General features: G+C 40.2%; 1 protein-coding gene across 10 annotated transcripts in view; it reads right to left on the reverse strand.

Annotated features, from left to right (window-relative positions):
* CCPG1 (cell cycle progression 1) overlaps positions 1-16,688 on the reverse strand; it is a 91,705-nt gene that overhangs the window by 56,429 nt on the left and 18,588 nt on the right. For all 10 annotated transcript variants that reach the window (XR_010151338.1, XR_010151336.1, XR_010151339.1 and 7 more), the window contains 4 exon segments: positions 16,171-16,239; positions 12,067-12,181; positions 4,744-4,820; positions 3,389-3,590 (listed from right to left, as the gene is read on the reverse strand). Coding sequence is in view for 6 of the 10 variants with exons in the window: in XM_054666800.2 (XP_054522775.1) it covers positions 3,389-3,590; positions 4,744-4,820; positions 12,067-12,181; positions 16,171-16,230 (454 nt within the window). In the remaining 4 variants the exon portion in view is untranslated.

Here is a 16,688-nt window from a genome sequence, read left to right on the forward strand (position 1 = left end):
ACCCTTATGCCCATCATGTTTATCTGGTTATTCTTGATCACTAGCTTTTCAAAGATGCCGTCGCCTCAGGTGTGAGGTTATATTTCTTGGACAAAGAGAAAGAAAGGAAGACTTAAACAAAGCATTACATAATACAAAGGCATTCATGATCATGGTTAGAGTATTTAAGTCAGGCTTTCTGACATAAAATTAAGATAGGTAAATGTAAAAACAAACCATTTGTAAAACTTATTTAAATAATTGTTCAATTCTACATTAACATTACCTTCATTATATATTCTAACAAAACAGCCTAACCCACATTAATATATTCATGTCCTTATCTAATGCTTCCAACTTTTTTAACCCATACATATAATAGCTGAAATATTTTGATTTTTAACTTCGTTTAAAAAAGCTTAATTTGGCCCATAGATGCAAGCAATGCAAAGGCATGCAATAAGCTTGGCCAGCTCCTTTACAAGAGATTCTGAACACTTGTTTAGAGTATTGCGGATGACAACAGGTATCTTTAAAGCACTCGGTAAATAGTAAATGTGACTAGGCACACTCAGCTCTAGAGAAGCTGGTCAGATTTAGTCACACCACCTTGGAAAGCGAGTTGGCTAGGAACATGGTGTTTCAGCTGATCATCCCATCCCCATATGCACTCAGGAATCTTCCACAGCTTCTCCCACCACCTTTCTTTTGTGAATAAACAGGAAAAAAAGAGGCATAAAGCTATATTATAAAGACTAAAAAGAAAAAAAAGAAAAATACTTAATTATCACTTAACATTGTTATCCGTACAAAATTAAAATGTAATAACCACGCCTTCTTAAAAACATACACAATACAAACTTCTCTACACTACCAACTTTGCTTTTTGTCAGGGAAGAGAGTTCATAAAGAGGAAGCAGGCAGTGTTCTTAACCCAACAAAATGTACACTGCCACAAGAATATAAGTCAGGAGAAGAAAAAATTGAAGTTGAAATCCTTAAGGATGAAGAAAGGGAAAGGAAAAAACAAAATTAAGCAATGGCTAGCACAAAATCAGCAAACTAAAAGGGAAAAACAAAAACTATCTTTTTTTTTTTGAGACGGGGTCTCCCTCTATTGCCCAGGCTGGAGTGCAGTGGCGCAATCTTGGCTCACTGCAACCTCCGCCTCCTGGGTTCAAGAGATTCTCCTGCCTCAGCCTCCAGAGTAGCTGGGATTACAGGCCTGCGCTACCACAGGCAGCTAATCCCAAGTAGCTGGGATTACAGGTGCCTGGCTAAATTTTGTATTTTCAGTAGAGAAGGGTTTTTGCCATGTTGGTCAGGCTGGTCTCAAACTCCTTACCTCAGGTAATCTGCCTGCCTCAGTCTCCCAAAGTGCAGGGATTACAGGCATGAGCCAAAGTGCCTGGCCTCAAAACAAAAACTTTTGGCAACTGGTTTATATGTAGTGTTTTCAGTATAGTCCAAAATTTCGTCTTTAAACATTTGGTTTATTGAAACAATATCTTTAGGAGGAATAACAATGGGTAAAAATACAGTTAATCAAATATTCCTCTTAACTCAGTCCACAAAAATCTCAAGAAGTCAGAATTCAGAAAGAAGATAAATATTAGAAGAATGGTCTTAGAACTATACAACTTCCTGAAAAAAGTTAATATGTAATTTCTTTCTTTTTTTTGAGATGGTGCTGGGATTACAGGTGTGAGCCACCACGCCCAGCAACAGTATGTAGTTTCTTTTACGTCTATGTCAGTTTCTTATATATCTGACCATTCTATAATACTCTGGCTTCAATTTGACTTTTCTGGGCCATGAATATTCTCGAATTAAACCAGAGGCAGGAAAGGAAAGGGGGGTGGGGAAACTACCTGAATACAACACAAATCCTGGAGTTTAAAAAATAATAATAAAATTTGATGACTAACAAGGATTCTAAAATCAATTACAATACCCCTCCATAAATAAAGATACTATGAATGCTATTCTAACAAAGCCTGAAGTTTTCCTCTGAACATCAAGAATGTCACATGAATATTCAAATAGCTGGATAAAGTGTTTTCACGTTCATGTTTATAGGCAAACCACTGATATACTAACTGAAAATAACTTCTCATTAAATGAGATAGCCAAGAATCTCTACTTTTTTTTTTTTTTTTTTTTTGAGACAGGATCCTGCTCTGTCACCCAGGTTGGCAATCTGGGTGCAGTGGCGCAATCTCAGCTCACTACAGCCTCAACCTCCCAGGCTCAAGCAATCCTCCCACCTCAGCCTCCCAAGTGGCTGGGACCACATGCGCACACCATCATGCCTGGCTTTTTATTATTTGTAGAGATGAGGTCTCGCTATGTTGCCCAGGCTGGTCTCGAAATCCTGGGTTCAGGTAATCCACCTGCCTCAGCTTTACAAAGTGCTGGAATTACTGGCGTGAGCCACTATGCCCAGCCAAGAACCTCTACTTGACATTTTATTAGCTTAAACTGGAATGACAGAAATTCTATTGTCTGATTATGGTTGGCAAATGTAAATATTAAAGAATGGTAAAATCTAAAAAAATTATCTAAAATAGATACTACCTGTTTCCTGTTTCTTCGTCAAATTAGGAAATTTTTAGAATCACTAGCAGTGTTTCAAGTTGTCTCTGCCATAACTCACCCTTAGTTATAATTGTGGGTTAATAACTGATATATCCAGGAACTTTATACCTATATACTTATATCACATTAAAAGATGTTATACATACTGCTAAAACTGAGCTGAAGCATAGCAGAAAGAAATCAAGCAACTCACACTTTAATCTCTGAATAAGTCTGTCTGTACAACGGGCATTGATTGCATTAAAAATGTGACTTACACTAGTGACATTTTCATAACAGAATCTAAAACAAAAGCTCTGAAAGTCAGGAGCTTTGGAAGACTAGCTGTATTGATAGCACCTTGAACTCTGTTTCACATATGGTAGGTACTCAATAAATGTTTGTTGCATGATTAATAATTGAATATATCTGAAGAGACTTTAATAACAATTTTTTTCACTATTTCTATATTACAAAATGTACACTACTGCAAGCAAAAATATTAACATCCCCAATCTCCCACTCTTAAAGATCTAAAAAGCACCAAAAGAATTTTGGAGCATTTGTGATTTTAACAAATCTCACACTGAAGCAATTTTGTCTTCTATTTAATGGCAAAAGATGGTTACTGTTACAGTAAAAGATTGCTATGCTCCAGAACAGTCTAGCGAAACACTAGGTATTAATAGATTTCACACACAAAAATAGTCTTGTCTTGAGTTTTACCCAAACATATTCAAAACTAGAGACTAAATTATTAGGAGTAGAAAACAAGCCTTTATATAAAGTGTGGTCGTACATGTCTTTAAGTCTCTTATCAGTGTATTCTTACCAGTTTCTGGCTGACAGAAAGTATACTGGCTGCTAGAGGAAGAGCCCATGTTAAAGTCTTCTGAACTCTGTGCTTCTTCAACAATGACAACTTCTTGATTTCCAATTTCTTCTAACTTAGGTGGCTCAAGGGTAACAATATCAGAATCATCACTGGCAGTTCCAATATAGATACTGTCTTCGGGTATCTTTTGTTCCTCTGCCTGAAGAATCATAATTTTAGAGATGGTAAGTTCAACAATCATTTAAGGGTCTTACATTTTCTTAGAATACAACAGTAGTAAGTATTATAGTCATCTGAGTTAAAATAAAAGATATGATTCCTACTATTAGTAAAGAATTATGCAATAGCAGGCTCATCATATAGCTTGAGAACACCATCAGATCCCTTGACAACTCTCAGAATTAGATCAGACCACTGCATTCTCCTAGTGGGCTGCAGAAGCTGAGAAGCCCATCTTTGCCCCCTCAATAACCACAGAAAAAAGAGCTCACTTCTCTCACGAGTTCCATGGTTCTATTCGAGCACAACTCTGTAGTGTGGAAGCCCAAAAAAGACTCACTGAACTTCTCAGGTTATGTACGTAATAAACTTCAACAGCTGTATCTTGTACTGAATGTATCTGAAGGTGTCCCCAAAAATTTCTACGCTGGAATGTAATCGCCAATGTGATAGTACTAAGAAGTGGGACCTTTAGGAGGTGACTGAGTTATAAGGGATCCTCCCCTGGGAATATGATTAAGGTCTTTATAAAACAGGCTTCATGCAGCATCCAGCCTTTTTTTGCCCATCTCCTCTTAAAGATGTAGCAACAAAATGCCATTTGGAAACAAGAGAGCATGTCATCAGCAAACATTGAACTTGTCCACACTTTGATCTTAAACTTCCCAGCCTCTATAACTGTGAGAAATAAATTTCTGTTTGTTATAAATCACCCAGTATCAGGTATTTTGTCAGATCAGTACAAACAGACTAAAACACCATGTAAAATGATCATCTAGCTATCTAGTTTTATACAGAAGTCAAGTAAAACCCCAAAGCATAAGTCTTAGGTTGTTACCAAATTTTAAAATGAACCACCATTTTAGACATGAAACCTAACAGTTTAATTTTTCAATATAATTCAAGAATGCAATCTACTTCCAAAAAGAATTATATTAGAGGTGAAAAGATAGATCTTTAACACAATACCAGTAAAATACTTTGCTTAGATGTCCTCTAAGACATCTAACTTAGAAGTCAAAATTGCTTATAATTCAAAATAGGAATAGAATGCATAAATAGAATTAGAGGCTTTAAATAGTATTCTAAGGATACTATTTAACATATATCCACAGTGTAAAATACAAGTTTACCTCAACTGTTGAGCTGGCTTCCTCCAAAGCTGGATAAGCAGTTTCTTCCATAAGCACTGTGCCATTTTGGCTGCTTTCTGATATAAAGCAAAGATCAATATAATTATTTCTTAATTTAAAACTCTCTGTTGACTTTCTGCAGCCAACATATAATCTGGGTAGATGAAAATCTCTTCCTAATATGTTAGAATAGATTTAATGAAATGTCACATACAATTATAGAAGTCACTCCACTGTTGCTAATGAACTTCATTTATTTGAAACTGTCAGGTGATAATTTTGGATAAGAAAATGCAATCATTTAAGATTTTTTTTTTTTGGAAACGGAGTCTTGCTCTGTTGCCCAGGCTGGAGTGCAGTGGCACTATCTTGGCTCGCTGCAACCTCTGCCTCCTGGGTTCAAGTGATTCTCCTGCCTCAGCCTCCTAAGCAACTGGGATTACAGACATACGCCACGGCTAATTTTTGTATTTCTACTAGAGATAGGGTTTTACCATGTTGCCCAGGCTGGTCTCGAACTCCTGACTTCAAGCGATCCGCCCACCTTGGCCTCCCAAAGTGCTGGGATTACAGGTATGAGCCATCGTGCCCAGCCACAAGATTTATTAAGAACTCAAAGCTACCTTGACTAAGTAAATAAAACCTCTACCTTACATTACCAAATTACTTGATCCAGTATGTTCATTAATACCTAATATGAAAAAATCTATCATTAGATACCTAGTGATACATTTCCTGAATTCTTAAAAGTTTATTCGAAGTTTCTAAAGACCATTCTAATGGCTGTCAATGCCTGGTACCGTAAGAATAAAAACCGTGGCTTCAAACTATGATTTATGAAAGTATGTATGTATATGTACGTGTGTGTGTGTGTGTGTGTGTGTGTGTGTCTAAATGCCTTATAAGAAAACATAAACTATAAAAAACAAGGACTCAGGCTGGGTGCAGTGACTCATACCTGTCACCCTAGCACTTTTGGGAGGCCAAGGCTGGAGGACTGCTTGACGCTAGAAGTTCAAGACCAGCCTGGGCAACACAGCAAGACCCTGTCTCTACAAAAATAAAAATTAAAAAATTATTTGGGCATGGTGGTATATGCCTATAGTACTAGCTACTCAGAAAGCTGAGGCAGGAGGATTACTTGAGCCTAGGAGTTGAGGCTGCAGTGAGCCATGATCATGCCACTGCACTCCAGCCTGGACAAGAGAGTGTGACTATGTCTCAAAAAAAAGTCAGAGAGAGGGCAGTCCAGGCACAGTGGCTCATGCCTGTAATCCCAGGACTTTGGTAGGCCAATGTGTGAGAATCACTTAAAGCCAGGAGTTCAAAACCAGCCTAGGCAACATAGCGAGACCAGTTCTACCAATAATTTTTTTAAAAAAAGAAAGAACTCAAAACACAGAAAAACTAAATGTCACTACAGAAGATATATTTTATAAGAACCTCCTCAAAGAAAATGTGTACAAACAGAATGATGACTTCACAATATATTTTTAATGAAAAAGAGCATAAAGGCCGGGCACAGTGGCTCAAACCTGTAATCCCAGCAGTTTGGGAGGCCAATGCAGGTGAATCACCTGAGGTCAGGAGTTTGAGACCAGCCTGGCTAACACGGTGAAACCCCGTTTCTACTAAAAATACAAAAAATTAGCCAGGTGTGGTGGTGCACGCCTGTAATCCCAGCTACTCCAGAGGCTGAGGCAGGAGAATTGCTTGAACCTGGGAGGCGAAGGTTGCAGTGAGCCGAGATCATGCCATTGCACTACAGCTTGGGCAACAAGAGTGAAACCCTGTCTTAAAAAAAAAAAAAGAAAAGAGCATAAAATATTAAGAAAAGTTAAAAATAATATAACATATAAATTTATGAGCAAAGTACACCAAATATCAACAGTAATTATTTCTAGATAAAAGAATTATAGACCATTTTAAATTTCTTTTGCTTACTATTTTTTTTTCCCTATCATGAACATGCATTTCTTTTTGTTTTTTTTTTTTTGTTTTTTTTGAGACGGAGTCCCCCTGTCGCCCAGGCTGGAGTGCAGTGGCGCCGTCTCGGCTCACTGCAAGCTCCGCCTCCCGGGTTCACGCCATCCTCCTGCCTCAGGCTCCCAAGTAGCTGGGACTACAGGCGCCCACCACCACGCCCGGCTAATTTTTTGTATTTTTAGTACAGACGGGGTTTCACCGTGTTAGCTAGGATGGTCTTGATCTCCTGACCCCGTAATCCGCCCGCCTCGGCCACCCAAAGTGCTGGGATTATAGGCATGAGCTACCGCGCCCGGTCGATCATGCATTTCTTATGTAATTTAAGTCCTGCAAAGAACAGGGGAAAAAAAATATTTTTCAGCATTATATACCCCCTAAGAGAAAATTAATTAATTTAGAGGTGAGATTCCGCCACAGTACTCGGCCGGGGTGCTGGGGCCAGGCGTGGTGACTCATGCCTGTAATCCCAGCACTTTGAGCGGCTGAGGCAGGCAGACCACGAGGTCAGGAGTTCAAGACCAGCCTGAACAACATAGTGAAATCCCGTCGCTATTAAAAGTACAAAAAAAATGGCCAGGCGCGGCGGCTCACGCCTGTAATCTCAGCACTTTGGGAGGCCAAGGCGGACAGACCACGAGGTCAGGAGATCAAGACCATCCTGGCTAACACAGTGAAACCCCGTCTCTACTAAAAATACAAAAAATTAGCCGAGCGTGGTGGTGGGCACCTGTAGTCCCAGCTACTTGGGAGGCTGAGGCAGGAGAATGGCGTGAACCCGGGAGGTGGAGCTTGCAGAGAGCCGAGATCCCGCCACTGCACTCCAGCCTGGGCAACAGAGCGAGACACCATCTCAAAAAACAAAAAAAAAACAAAAAAATTAGGCCAGGCACAGTGGCTCACGCTTGTAATCACAGCACTTTGGGAGGCTGAGGCAGACTGATCAGGAGGTCAGGAGTTTGAGACCAGAGTGGCCAACATGGTGAAACCCCGTCTCTACTAAAAATACAAAAAAAAAAAAAAAAGCTGGGCGTGGTGGCAGGCACCTGTAATCCAAGCTACACAGGAGGCTAAGACTTGAACCGGGGAGGCTTGCAGTGAGCTGAGATCATCGCGCCACTGCACTCTAGCCTGGGCAACAGTGCGAGACTCTGTCTCAAAAAGAAAAAGAAAAAAAAGAAAATTTTCTTTAACATATGCAAGTAAATGCATTTCTTGGAAGAAACTGTCCATAGCTTTCAGATTCTCAAAAGGATCTCTGACACAAAAAAGATGAGAATCACTTTTCAAATGAGAGTAGTAATAATCAACGTGTAGGCTTAAAAAAGTTAACAGGTATAATCTCTTCTATTTCTGGCCTTGACACATCCACTTTTTTCTCCTGAGGGGAAATGTTCTGTATGCATTTTACTGTAATTTTTTTTTAAAAGTTAATGAAGTAATTTAAATATGAACATAAGTGTATGCAGTAATTGTTCAGGAGTCCTATTTCTCTATATAAATAATGTGTGTATCAAATCCCATGTGAAGTATACATAATACAGATGCAATACAGTAGTCAAATTCCATTTTACCAGATTGGAACCAGAGTACAGGCATATCTCAGATATCTGCAAGTTCAGTTCCAAACCAATGTAATAAAGCAAGTCACATGAATTTTTTGGTTTCCCTGTCCATGTAAAAGTTAGGTTTACACTATGCTGTAATCTATTAAGTGTGCAATAACATCATGTCTAAAAAACTGTACATATCTTAATTTAAAAATACATTATTGCTAAAAAGTGCTAGTGATCATCTGAGCCTTCAGTGAATCGTAATATTTTTGCTGGTGGAGAGTCTTACTTCAAAGATGATGGCTGCTGACTGACCACCGTGGTAGCTGCTGAAGGGTGGAGTAGCTGGGGCAATTTCTTAAAGTATGACAACACTGAAGTTTCCCACATGGATTGACTCTTCTTTCATGAAAGATTTCTCTGTAGCATGCAATGCTGTTTGATAGCACTTTGCCTACAGTAGAACAACTTTCAAAATTGGAGTCAATCTTCTCAAACCCTGCCACTGCTTTATTAACTAAGTTTGTGTAATATTCTAAATCCTTTGTTGTCATTTCAATAATATTCACAGCATCTTCACCAAGAGTAGATTGCATCTCAAGAAACTACTTTCTTTGCTCATCCATAAGAAGCAACTCCTTATCTGTTCAAGTTTATCATGAGATTACAGCAATTGGATCACATTTTCAGGATCCACTTCTTTTTTTTTTTTTGAGACAGAGTCTCGCTCTGTTGCCCAGGCTAGAGTGCAGTCGCGCGATCTTGGCTCACTGCAAGCTCCACCTCCCAGGTTCACGCCATTCTCCTGCCTCAGCCTCCCGAGTAGCTGGGACTACAGGTGCCTGCCACCACGCCCAGCTAATTGTTTGTATTTTTAGTAGAGATGGGATTTCACCGTGTGAGCCAGGATGGTCTCGATCTCCTGACCTCATGATCCGCCCACCTCAGCCTCCCAAAGTGCTGGGATTATAGGCATGAGCCACCGCACCCGGCCAGGATCCACTTCTAATTCTAATTCTCTTGCTACTTCTACCACATCTGCAGTTCCTTCCTCCATTAAAGTCTTGAACCACTCAAAGTCATGAAGGTTGAAATCAACTTCCAAACTCCTATTAATGTTGATATTTTGACCTTTTCCCACAAATCACAATTGTTCTTAAAGGCATCTAGAATGGTGAATCCTTTCCTGAAGATTTTCAATTTACACACATTGCCCAGATCCATCAGAACAATCACTATCTATAGTAGCTACAGCCTTACAAAATGTATTTATTAAATAATACAACCTGAAAGTCAAAACTACTCTTTGATCCATGGACTACAGACTGGATGTTGTGTTAGCAGGAAAAAAAGCAACACGAATCTCCTCGTACATCTCCATCAGAGCCCTTCGGTGATTGACCAGGTATTGCTATACAATGTCTAGTATTTTGAAAGGAATCTTTTTGTTCTGAGCAGCAGGTCTCAACACTGAGCTTAAAATATTCAGTAAACCATGTTGTAAACACATGGCTGTCACCTAGGCTTTGTTGTTCCATTTACAGAGCACAGGCAGAGTAGATGTAGCATATTTTTTAAGGGTCCTAGGATTTCTCAAGGCATGGTAAGTAAACACTGGCTTCAACTTAAAGTCACCAGCTACATTTGCCTCTAACAAGAAAGTGAACTTGTTCTTTGAAGCCTAGAAGCAGATATTGACTTCTCTGTAGTTAGGAAAGTCCTAGATGGCATCTTCTTCCAATAGAAAGTTGTGTCATCTATACTGAAAATCTGCTGGTTGGGGTAGCCACCTTCATCCATTATCTCAGTTAGATCTCCTGGATAACTTGGTGCGCCTTCTACATCAGCACTTGCTACTTCACCTTGCACTTTTATGTTACGGACATAGCTTCTTTCCTTAAACCTCATGAACCAACCTCAGCTAGCTTCAGCCTTTCTTTCTACAGCTTCTTAACCACTCTTAGCCTTCACAGACTTGAAGCAAGTTAGGAAGGACTTGTTCTGGATTAGGCTATGGCTTAAGGGAATTTTGTGGCTGGTTCAATCTTCTACCAAGACCAATAAAATTTTCTCCATGTCAACAATAAGGCTATATGGCTTCCTTATCATTCATGTGTTCACTAAGAAGGACTTTTAATTTCCTTCAAGAACTTTTCCTTTGCATTCACAACTTGGCTAACTATCTGGCCCAAGAGACTTAGCTTTTGACATGCCTTCCTCAAATAAGCTTAATCATTTTTAGCTTTTGATTTGAAGTGAGAGACACACAACTCTTCCTTTCACCTGAACACCTGGAGGCCACAGTGGGGTTATTAATTGGCCTGATTTCAATATTGTTGTTGTCTCCAGGATCAGGGAGGCCAAAGGAGAGGGAGAGAGATGGGGGAATGGCAAGTCAGTAGAGCAGTCAGAACACACACATTTATTAAGTTCACTGTCTTTCATAGGCACGGTTCATGGTGTCCCAAAGGAATTACAATAGTAAAATCAAAGATCTCTGATCACAGATCACCATAACTGATATAATAATAATGAAAAAGTTTGAAATATGACAATTACAGGCCAGGCGCAGTGGCTCACGCCTGTAATCCCAGCACTTTGGGAGGTTGACACAGGTGGATCACCTGAGGTCAGGAGTTCGAGACCAGGCTAACCAACATGATGATACTCCGTCTCTATTAAAAACACAAAATTAGCTGGGCACGGTGGCGCATGCCTGTAATCCCAGCTGAGAGGCTGAGGCAGGAGGGTAACTTGAACGCAAGAGGCAGAGGCTGCAGTGAGCCAAGATCATACCATTGCACTCCAGCATGGGAAACAAGAGCGAAACTCCGCCAATTCAATTCAATTCAATAAAATGAAATAAAAATAAATGAAATACTATAATTATAAAAATGAGACACAGAGACATGAAGTGGGCATATGCTATTGGAAAAATGGCATTAATAGACTTGCTCAACACAGGGTTGCCACAAACTTCCAATTTGTAAAAAATGTAGTATCTGCGAAGTACAATAAAGCAAAGCAGAATAAAATGAGAGGCATGTCAGTAACTCCATCAACATGATAATAACTGGAAAACAGGTTAGTAAATCTCTTGTGATCAATGAATAGTTTTTTTCTTAACTTTAATAATGACAAGTAAATACAAACTACCAAACAAATGACAAGGAAATAGAAACTACCAAACAAATTCAGATTAAACCATGAAACACTTTTTTTTGTCACTGGTTACCTCTGTAGCAACAAAGTGTATCTGAAAACCCAAAAATATACTACAGCTGCAAATAAACCCCTGGGGCAGGCTGATGACTCTGGGTTCTGTGGGCCTTCACCAAATCCACACTGAAGTTTTTCTTTGTTTGTTTTTTTTAAATGGAGTCTCGCTCTGTCGCCCAGGCTGGAGTGCAATGGCACAATCTCGGCTCACTGCAAACTCCGCCTCCCAGGTTCAAGCGATTCTCCTGCCTCAGCCTTCTGAGTAGCTGGGATTACAGGCACCTGCCAATACACCCGGCTAATTTTTTGTATTTTTAGTAGAGACAGGGTTTCACCATGTTGGCCAGACTGCTCTTGAACTCCTGACCTCAAATGATCCGCCCACCTCAGCCTCCCAGAATGCTGGGATTACAGGTGTGAGCCACTGTGCCCAACCTACACTGAAGTTCTAATCCTCCAATGACCCCTTAGATTAGCCAGAAAGGCCACCCACCTGGAAAGAAGGCAAGACTCATAATATCACTCATATATCATATTAAAAAAAAATCAGAATTTGTGAACAACTTACCTCCTTGCTCTATCTGCAATGCTTGAAGCTCCTCTTGCTCTAAAGATGAACATTCTGGGGCGGGCTCACAGCTGTCAGTGGGGGTCACAGAATTCAACATTTCTATATCTGACCCCTAAGGAAAAGTGATAATCTTTCAGTTATTTGCCTATTAGCTCCTCAAAGCTAGATTTGACTACATGTAAATGCTTCTTCCATTATTAAAAGTCTCAGATGCTGCCATACGCCAAAGGAACAGTATCTAATTAGACAAGCTTTTGTTCAATTTAGTCCACAAAGGCCTATGGCAGGAAAATGGCACAATAGAGTCTCAGGTTTAAATTCTAAGCCAGGTCAGCCCAAAAGTTGCTCTATTTTATGAGCTCAAGCAATAAATTTGAATTCCAGAGAATAAGGGTCTAAATTTGGTTATTTCTATAATAATTTGTTTCTACTTAACATTTATGGAACTACTCTAGACAAGGCACTTCGCTAGATGCTGTGGGATATAAAAAATTCACATCTGGCTGGGCACGGTGGCTCACGCCTGTAATCCCAGCACTTTGGGAGGCTGAGGCCAGTGGATCATGAGGTCAGGAGATCGAGACCATCCTGGCTAACATGGTGAAACCCTGTCTCTACTAAAAATACAAAAAAAGTAGCCGGACGTGGTGGCAGGCGCCTCTAGTCCCAGCTACTCGGGAGGCTGAGGCAGGAGAATGGAGCGAACCTGGGAGGCGGAGCTTGCAGTGAGCCGAGATAGCGCCACTGCACTCCAGGCTGGGCAACACAGCGAGACTCCGTCTCAAAACAAAAAAAACTCAAATCCATAGCTGGGCATGGTGGCAGGTGCCTGTAATCCCAGCTACTCAAGAGGCTGAGGCAAGAGAATCACTTGAACGCGGGAGGTGGAGGTTGCAGTGAGCCGAGATTGTGCCACTGCACTCAAGCCTGGGCAAAAAAAGCAAAACTCCGTCTCAAAAAAAAAAAATCAAATCCAAAATTCAATTTTACAACATATTCAGAGAAACAGCCATATGCAAATAACTACTTATTATGGCAATATAAACTAAAAATGTCTAAAGCTTTAATGACATGGATTAAATAAACCTATAGGGTTAATGAATACTCTCCTTATTCTGAGGTTATCTTTCCTACTTTGATGTCAGACTGTCTTTTCATTAATAATAGCGGATCATACAATTTTTCTTTGTGTCTTAATTGTAAAACAAAGTTAACCACTAAGGTGATTCTGTCTTTCCCTATGTCCCCACTATAGTCTGCTGACACATGCAATCGAAAGGTCTGCATTCTCTTGCGTATACATAACTCAAGACAGCAAAAATTAAAAGAATTCATGAAAAAAGTAGGGCCGGGGCAGTGGCTCACGCCTGTAATCCCAGCACCTTGGGAGCCCGAGGCGGGCGGATCACGAGGTCAGGAGATCGAGACCATCCTGGCTAACACGGTGAAACCCCATCTCTACTAAAAATACAAAAAAAAATAGCCGAGCGTGGTGGCGGGCGCCTGTAGTCCCAGCTACTCCGGAAGCTGAGGCAGGAGAATGGCGTGAACCGATGGGGCGGAGCTTGCAGTGAGCAGAGATCCTGCCACTGCACTCCAGCCTGGGCGACAGAGCAAGACTCCATCCCAAAAAAAAAAAGAAAAAGAAAAAAGTAGCGTTTAAGTTGAGCCCTAATGAGAATTCGGAATGCAAGACTCCGAGGTTGTCTATAGTGGCAGGAGAATGGTAGAGGCTAAAGCAAGGTTATGGATTAGGAATTGCTGGGGAAACCAATTCTGGCCCAAATGAGAATGGCAGTAATGGGAGAGGAAAAGGAGACACATGTAAGAGAAATTAGCAAGAAAGAGTAGAACCTGGAAAGCAGATATAGAAGAAGAGAGATAAAAGTACAAATATGATTCAATCTGGGACATAACATCCAGTACAGAACACCCTAATGACACACTTGACTGAGTGCCAGACAGAGGTCTGCTGTCATACTCCACCCTGCAGACTAACAGGTAAGACTCCCATAGCTGCCTTGCTCCTATATTGTTAATTATCCTTGAAGGAGAAGTTGCTATGGGAGTTGATCTAATCCTTTGAAGAAAACAAGCTAAAAATAGAAAAGTCACTGAAGATTTTAAAAAGAAGAATCATCTCAATCTCAAATGATAGTTGCTTTTAAATTTTGAAATTTTAATGCAGAAAAGGCAATCTTGTTTTTTTCTGTTAATGTTTTCTAAACATAACTACCTGAACCTTAACTAATAGTTTAAAAAACAAAAATTTTTTAATTTTTTTTTTCTTTTTTTGAGACAGTTTCACTCTTGTTGCCCAGGCTGGAGTGCAATGGCACGATCTCTGCTCACCGCAACCTCCGCCTCCCAGGTTCAAGCAATTGTCCTGCCTCAACCTCCCAAATAGCTGGGATTACAGGCATGTGCGACCACGCCTGGCTAATTTTGTATTTTTAGTAGAGACGGGGTTTCTCCATGTTGGTCAGGCTGGTGTCGAACTCCCGACCTCAGGTGATCTGCCCCGACCTCTGCCTCCCAAAGTGCTGGAATTACAGGCGTGAGCCACCACGCCCAGCCTAAAATTTTTATTAAAAAAACAAGTGGCCGGGCACGGTGGCTCACACCTGTAATCCCAGTACTTTGGGAGGCCGAGGCGGGTGGATCACCTGGTGTCGGGAGTTCGAGACCAGCCTGACCAACATGGAGAAACCCTGTCTCTACTAAAAATACAAAATTAGTCGGGCGTGGTGGCACATGCCTGTAATCCCAGCTACTCCAGAGGCTGAGGCAGGAGAATGGCTTGAACCCAGGAGGCGAAGGTTGCTGTGAGCCGAGATTGCGTCACTGTACAAGACAACAAGAGCGACAGCCTGGACAACAAGAGCAAAACTCCATCTCAAAAAAGAAAAAAGAAAACAAGTGAGGCTTACAATACCCTAAAAACAAATGGGAAAATTATAGATGTCCATTAAAACCTGGAGTAAAACCTGGAGTAAGTATATTTCTGTTTATCAATATACTGCCATTTTTCTATAGTGAACATATATTACTGGTATGAGAAAATAAACAAAATGTACAAGTTATGTATACTTGTTGTATGTATATCAATCTTCTATTATAAAATTCATTTTGTGATAGGGTTCTGGCCTTTTTCCTGTGAAGTTCTGCTATAACGTAAGTGGAACACATGTTCTCCATTCTCCTTTCTGATCTGTTCAAATCCAGGATCTATTTTCTAGCTGCATAATCTTGGCCAAATTACTTAACCTCTCTAAGCTTTAGTTTTCTCAACTATAAAATAAGAATGAAAACAGTATGTATCACAGTGAAATATTCAAAATTATTTAAGAACAGGGTATGGTGGCATATGCCTATAGTCCCAGCTACTTGGGAGGATCACTTGAGCCCAAGGAGTTAAAGGTTACATGGTACTATGATTGCACATGTGAACAGCCACTGCACTCTAGCCTGGGCAACAGAGCAAGATCCTGTCCCTTTAAAAAAAAAAAAGACAAAATTGGCCAGGCACAGTGGCTCACATCTGTAAGCCCAGCATGTTGGGAAGCAGAGGCGGACGGATCACGAGGTCAGGAATTTAAGATCAGCCTGGCCAAGATGGTGAAACTCGTCTCTACTGAAAATACAAAAATTAGCTGGGCATGGTAGCAGGCACCTGTAATTCCAGCTACTCAGGAGGCTGAGGCAGGAGAATCATTTGAGTCCAGTGGGGCGGAGGTTGCAGTGAGCTGAGATCATGCCACTGCACTCCAGCCTGGGCAACAGAGTGAGACTCTGTCTCAAAAAAAAAAAAAAAAAAAAGACAAAATTATATGAAAATGAAAGATGAAAGTAAAGCACAGGGCCTGAACAATAACAAACCTTCAATAAATATTTGCCTAATATCTCAAAGCTATGTACAATAATGTAGAAGATGCTGGCTCATGAAGCGTTTTCAGCAGTGAAGTTTAATATGAGAGGGAAAATGTCCATTGGAACTTTTTGCTTAAAGGTAGAAAAAGACTGATCTTCAAAGAACACAGTTTACATCACTGGTAACATTAATATTACAAATTACCTTATAAAAAGTATTAAATATCATACCTCATGACTGATGACAGTCCAACCACAAGATGAATCACTGTCACTGGAATTTTCAGACATCTTTCAGGTCTACAAATACAAAAACATATTGACTCATGAGACACATTTTTTTTAATTCTATAGGAAGCACTATATGTCACACTAAGTTTGAAAAGTGGTTTACTGTCTTCCAGGTGAAACAGAGACAAGCCACCCATAGATTTACCATACAGAACATGACAGGACTGCATACCTGTATGAACAGATAGAAGCAAACTTCTAAGATAAGGTGACCCTCCTGGACTAGAACAGTCTCAACAGTTATATTGTTGGAATGAAGAAGAAAGTTATGTCTAAAAGAAAATGTAGCATTTGGCCAGACAGAGGTGAAGGAAAAGGATAATCGTGAATGGGGAGCAGGCAGCAACAGTAAAGGACTCTATTTTCAATGAACAGTAAGGTGTGAAAAACATGACTGCAGAAACTGAGAAGCAGAGGGAAACTGAAAAGCTCCTATGCCAAGAAAATGAAGTCTGTAT

Source organism: Pan troglodytes, chromosome 16, assembly GCF_028858775.2.
Source record: "Pan troglodytes isolate AG18354 chromosome 16, NHGRI_mPanTro3-v2.0_pri, whole genome shotgun sequence".
Taxonomy (NCBI): Eukaryota; Metazoa; Chordata; class Mammalia; order Primates; family Hominidae; genus Pan; species Pan troglodytes.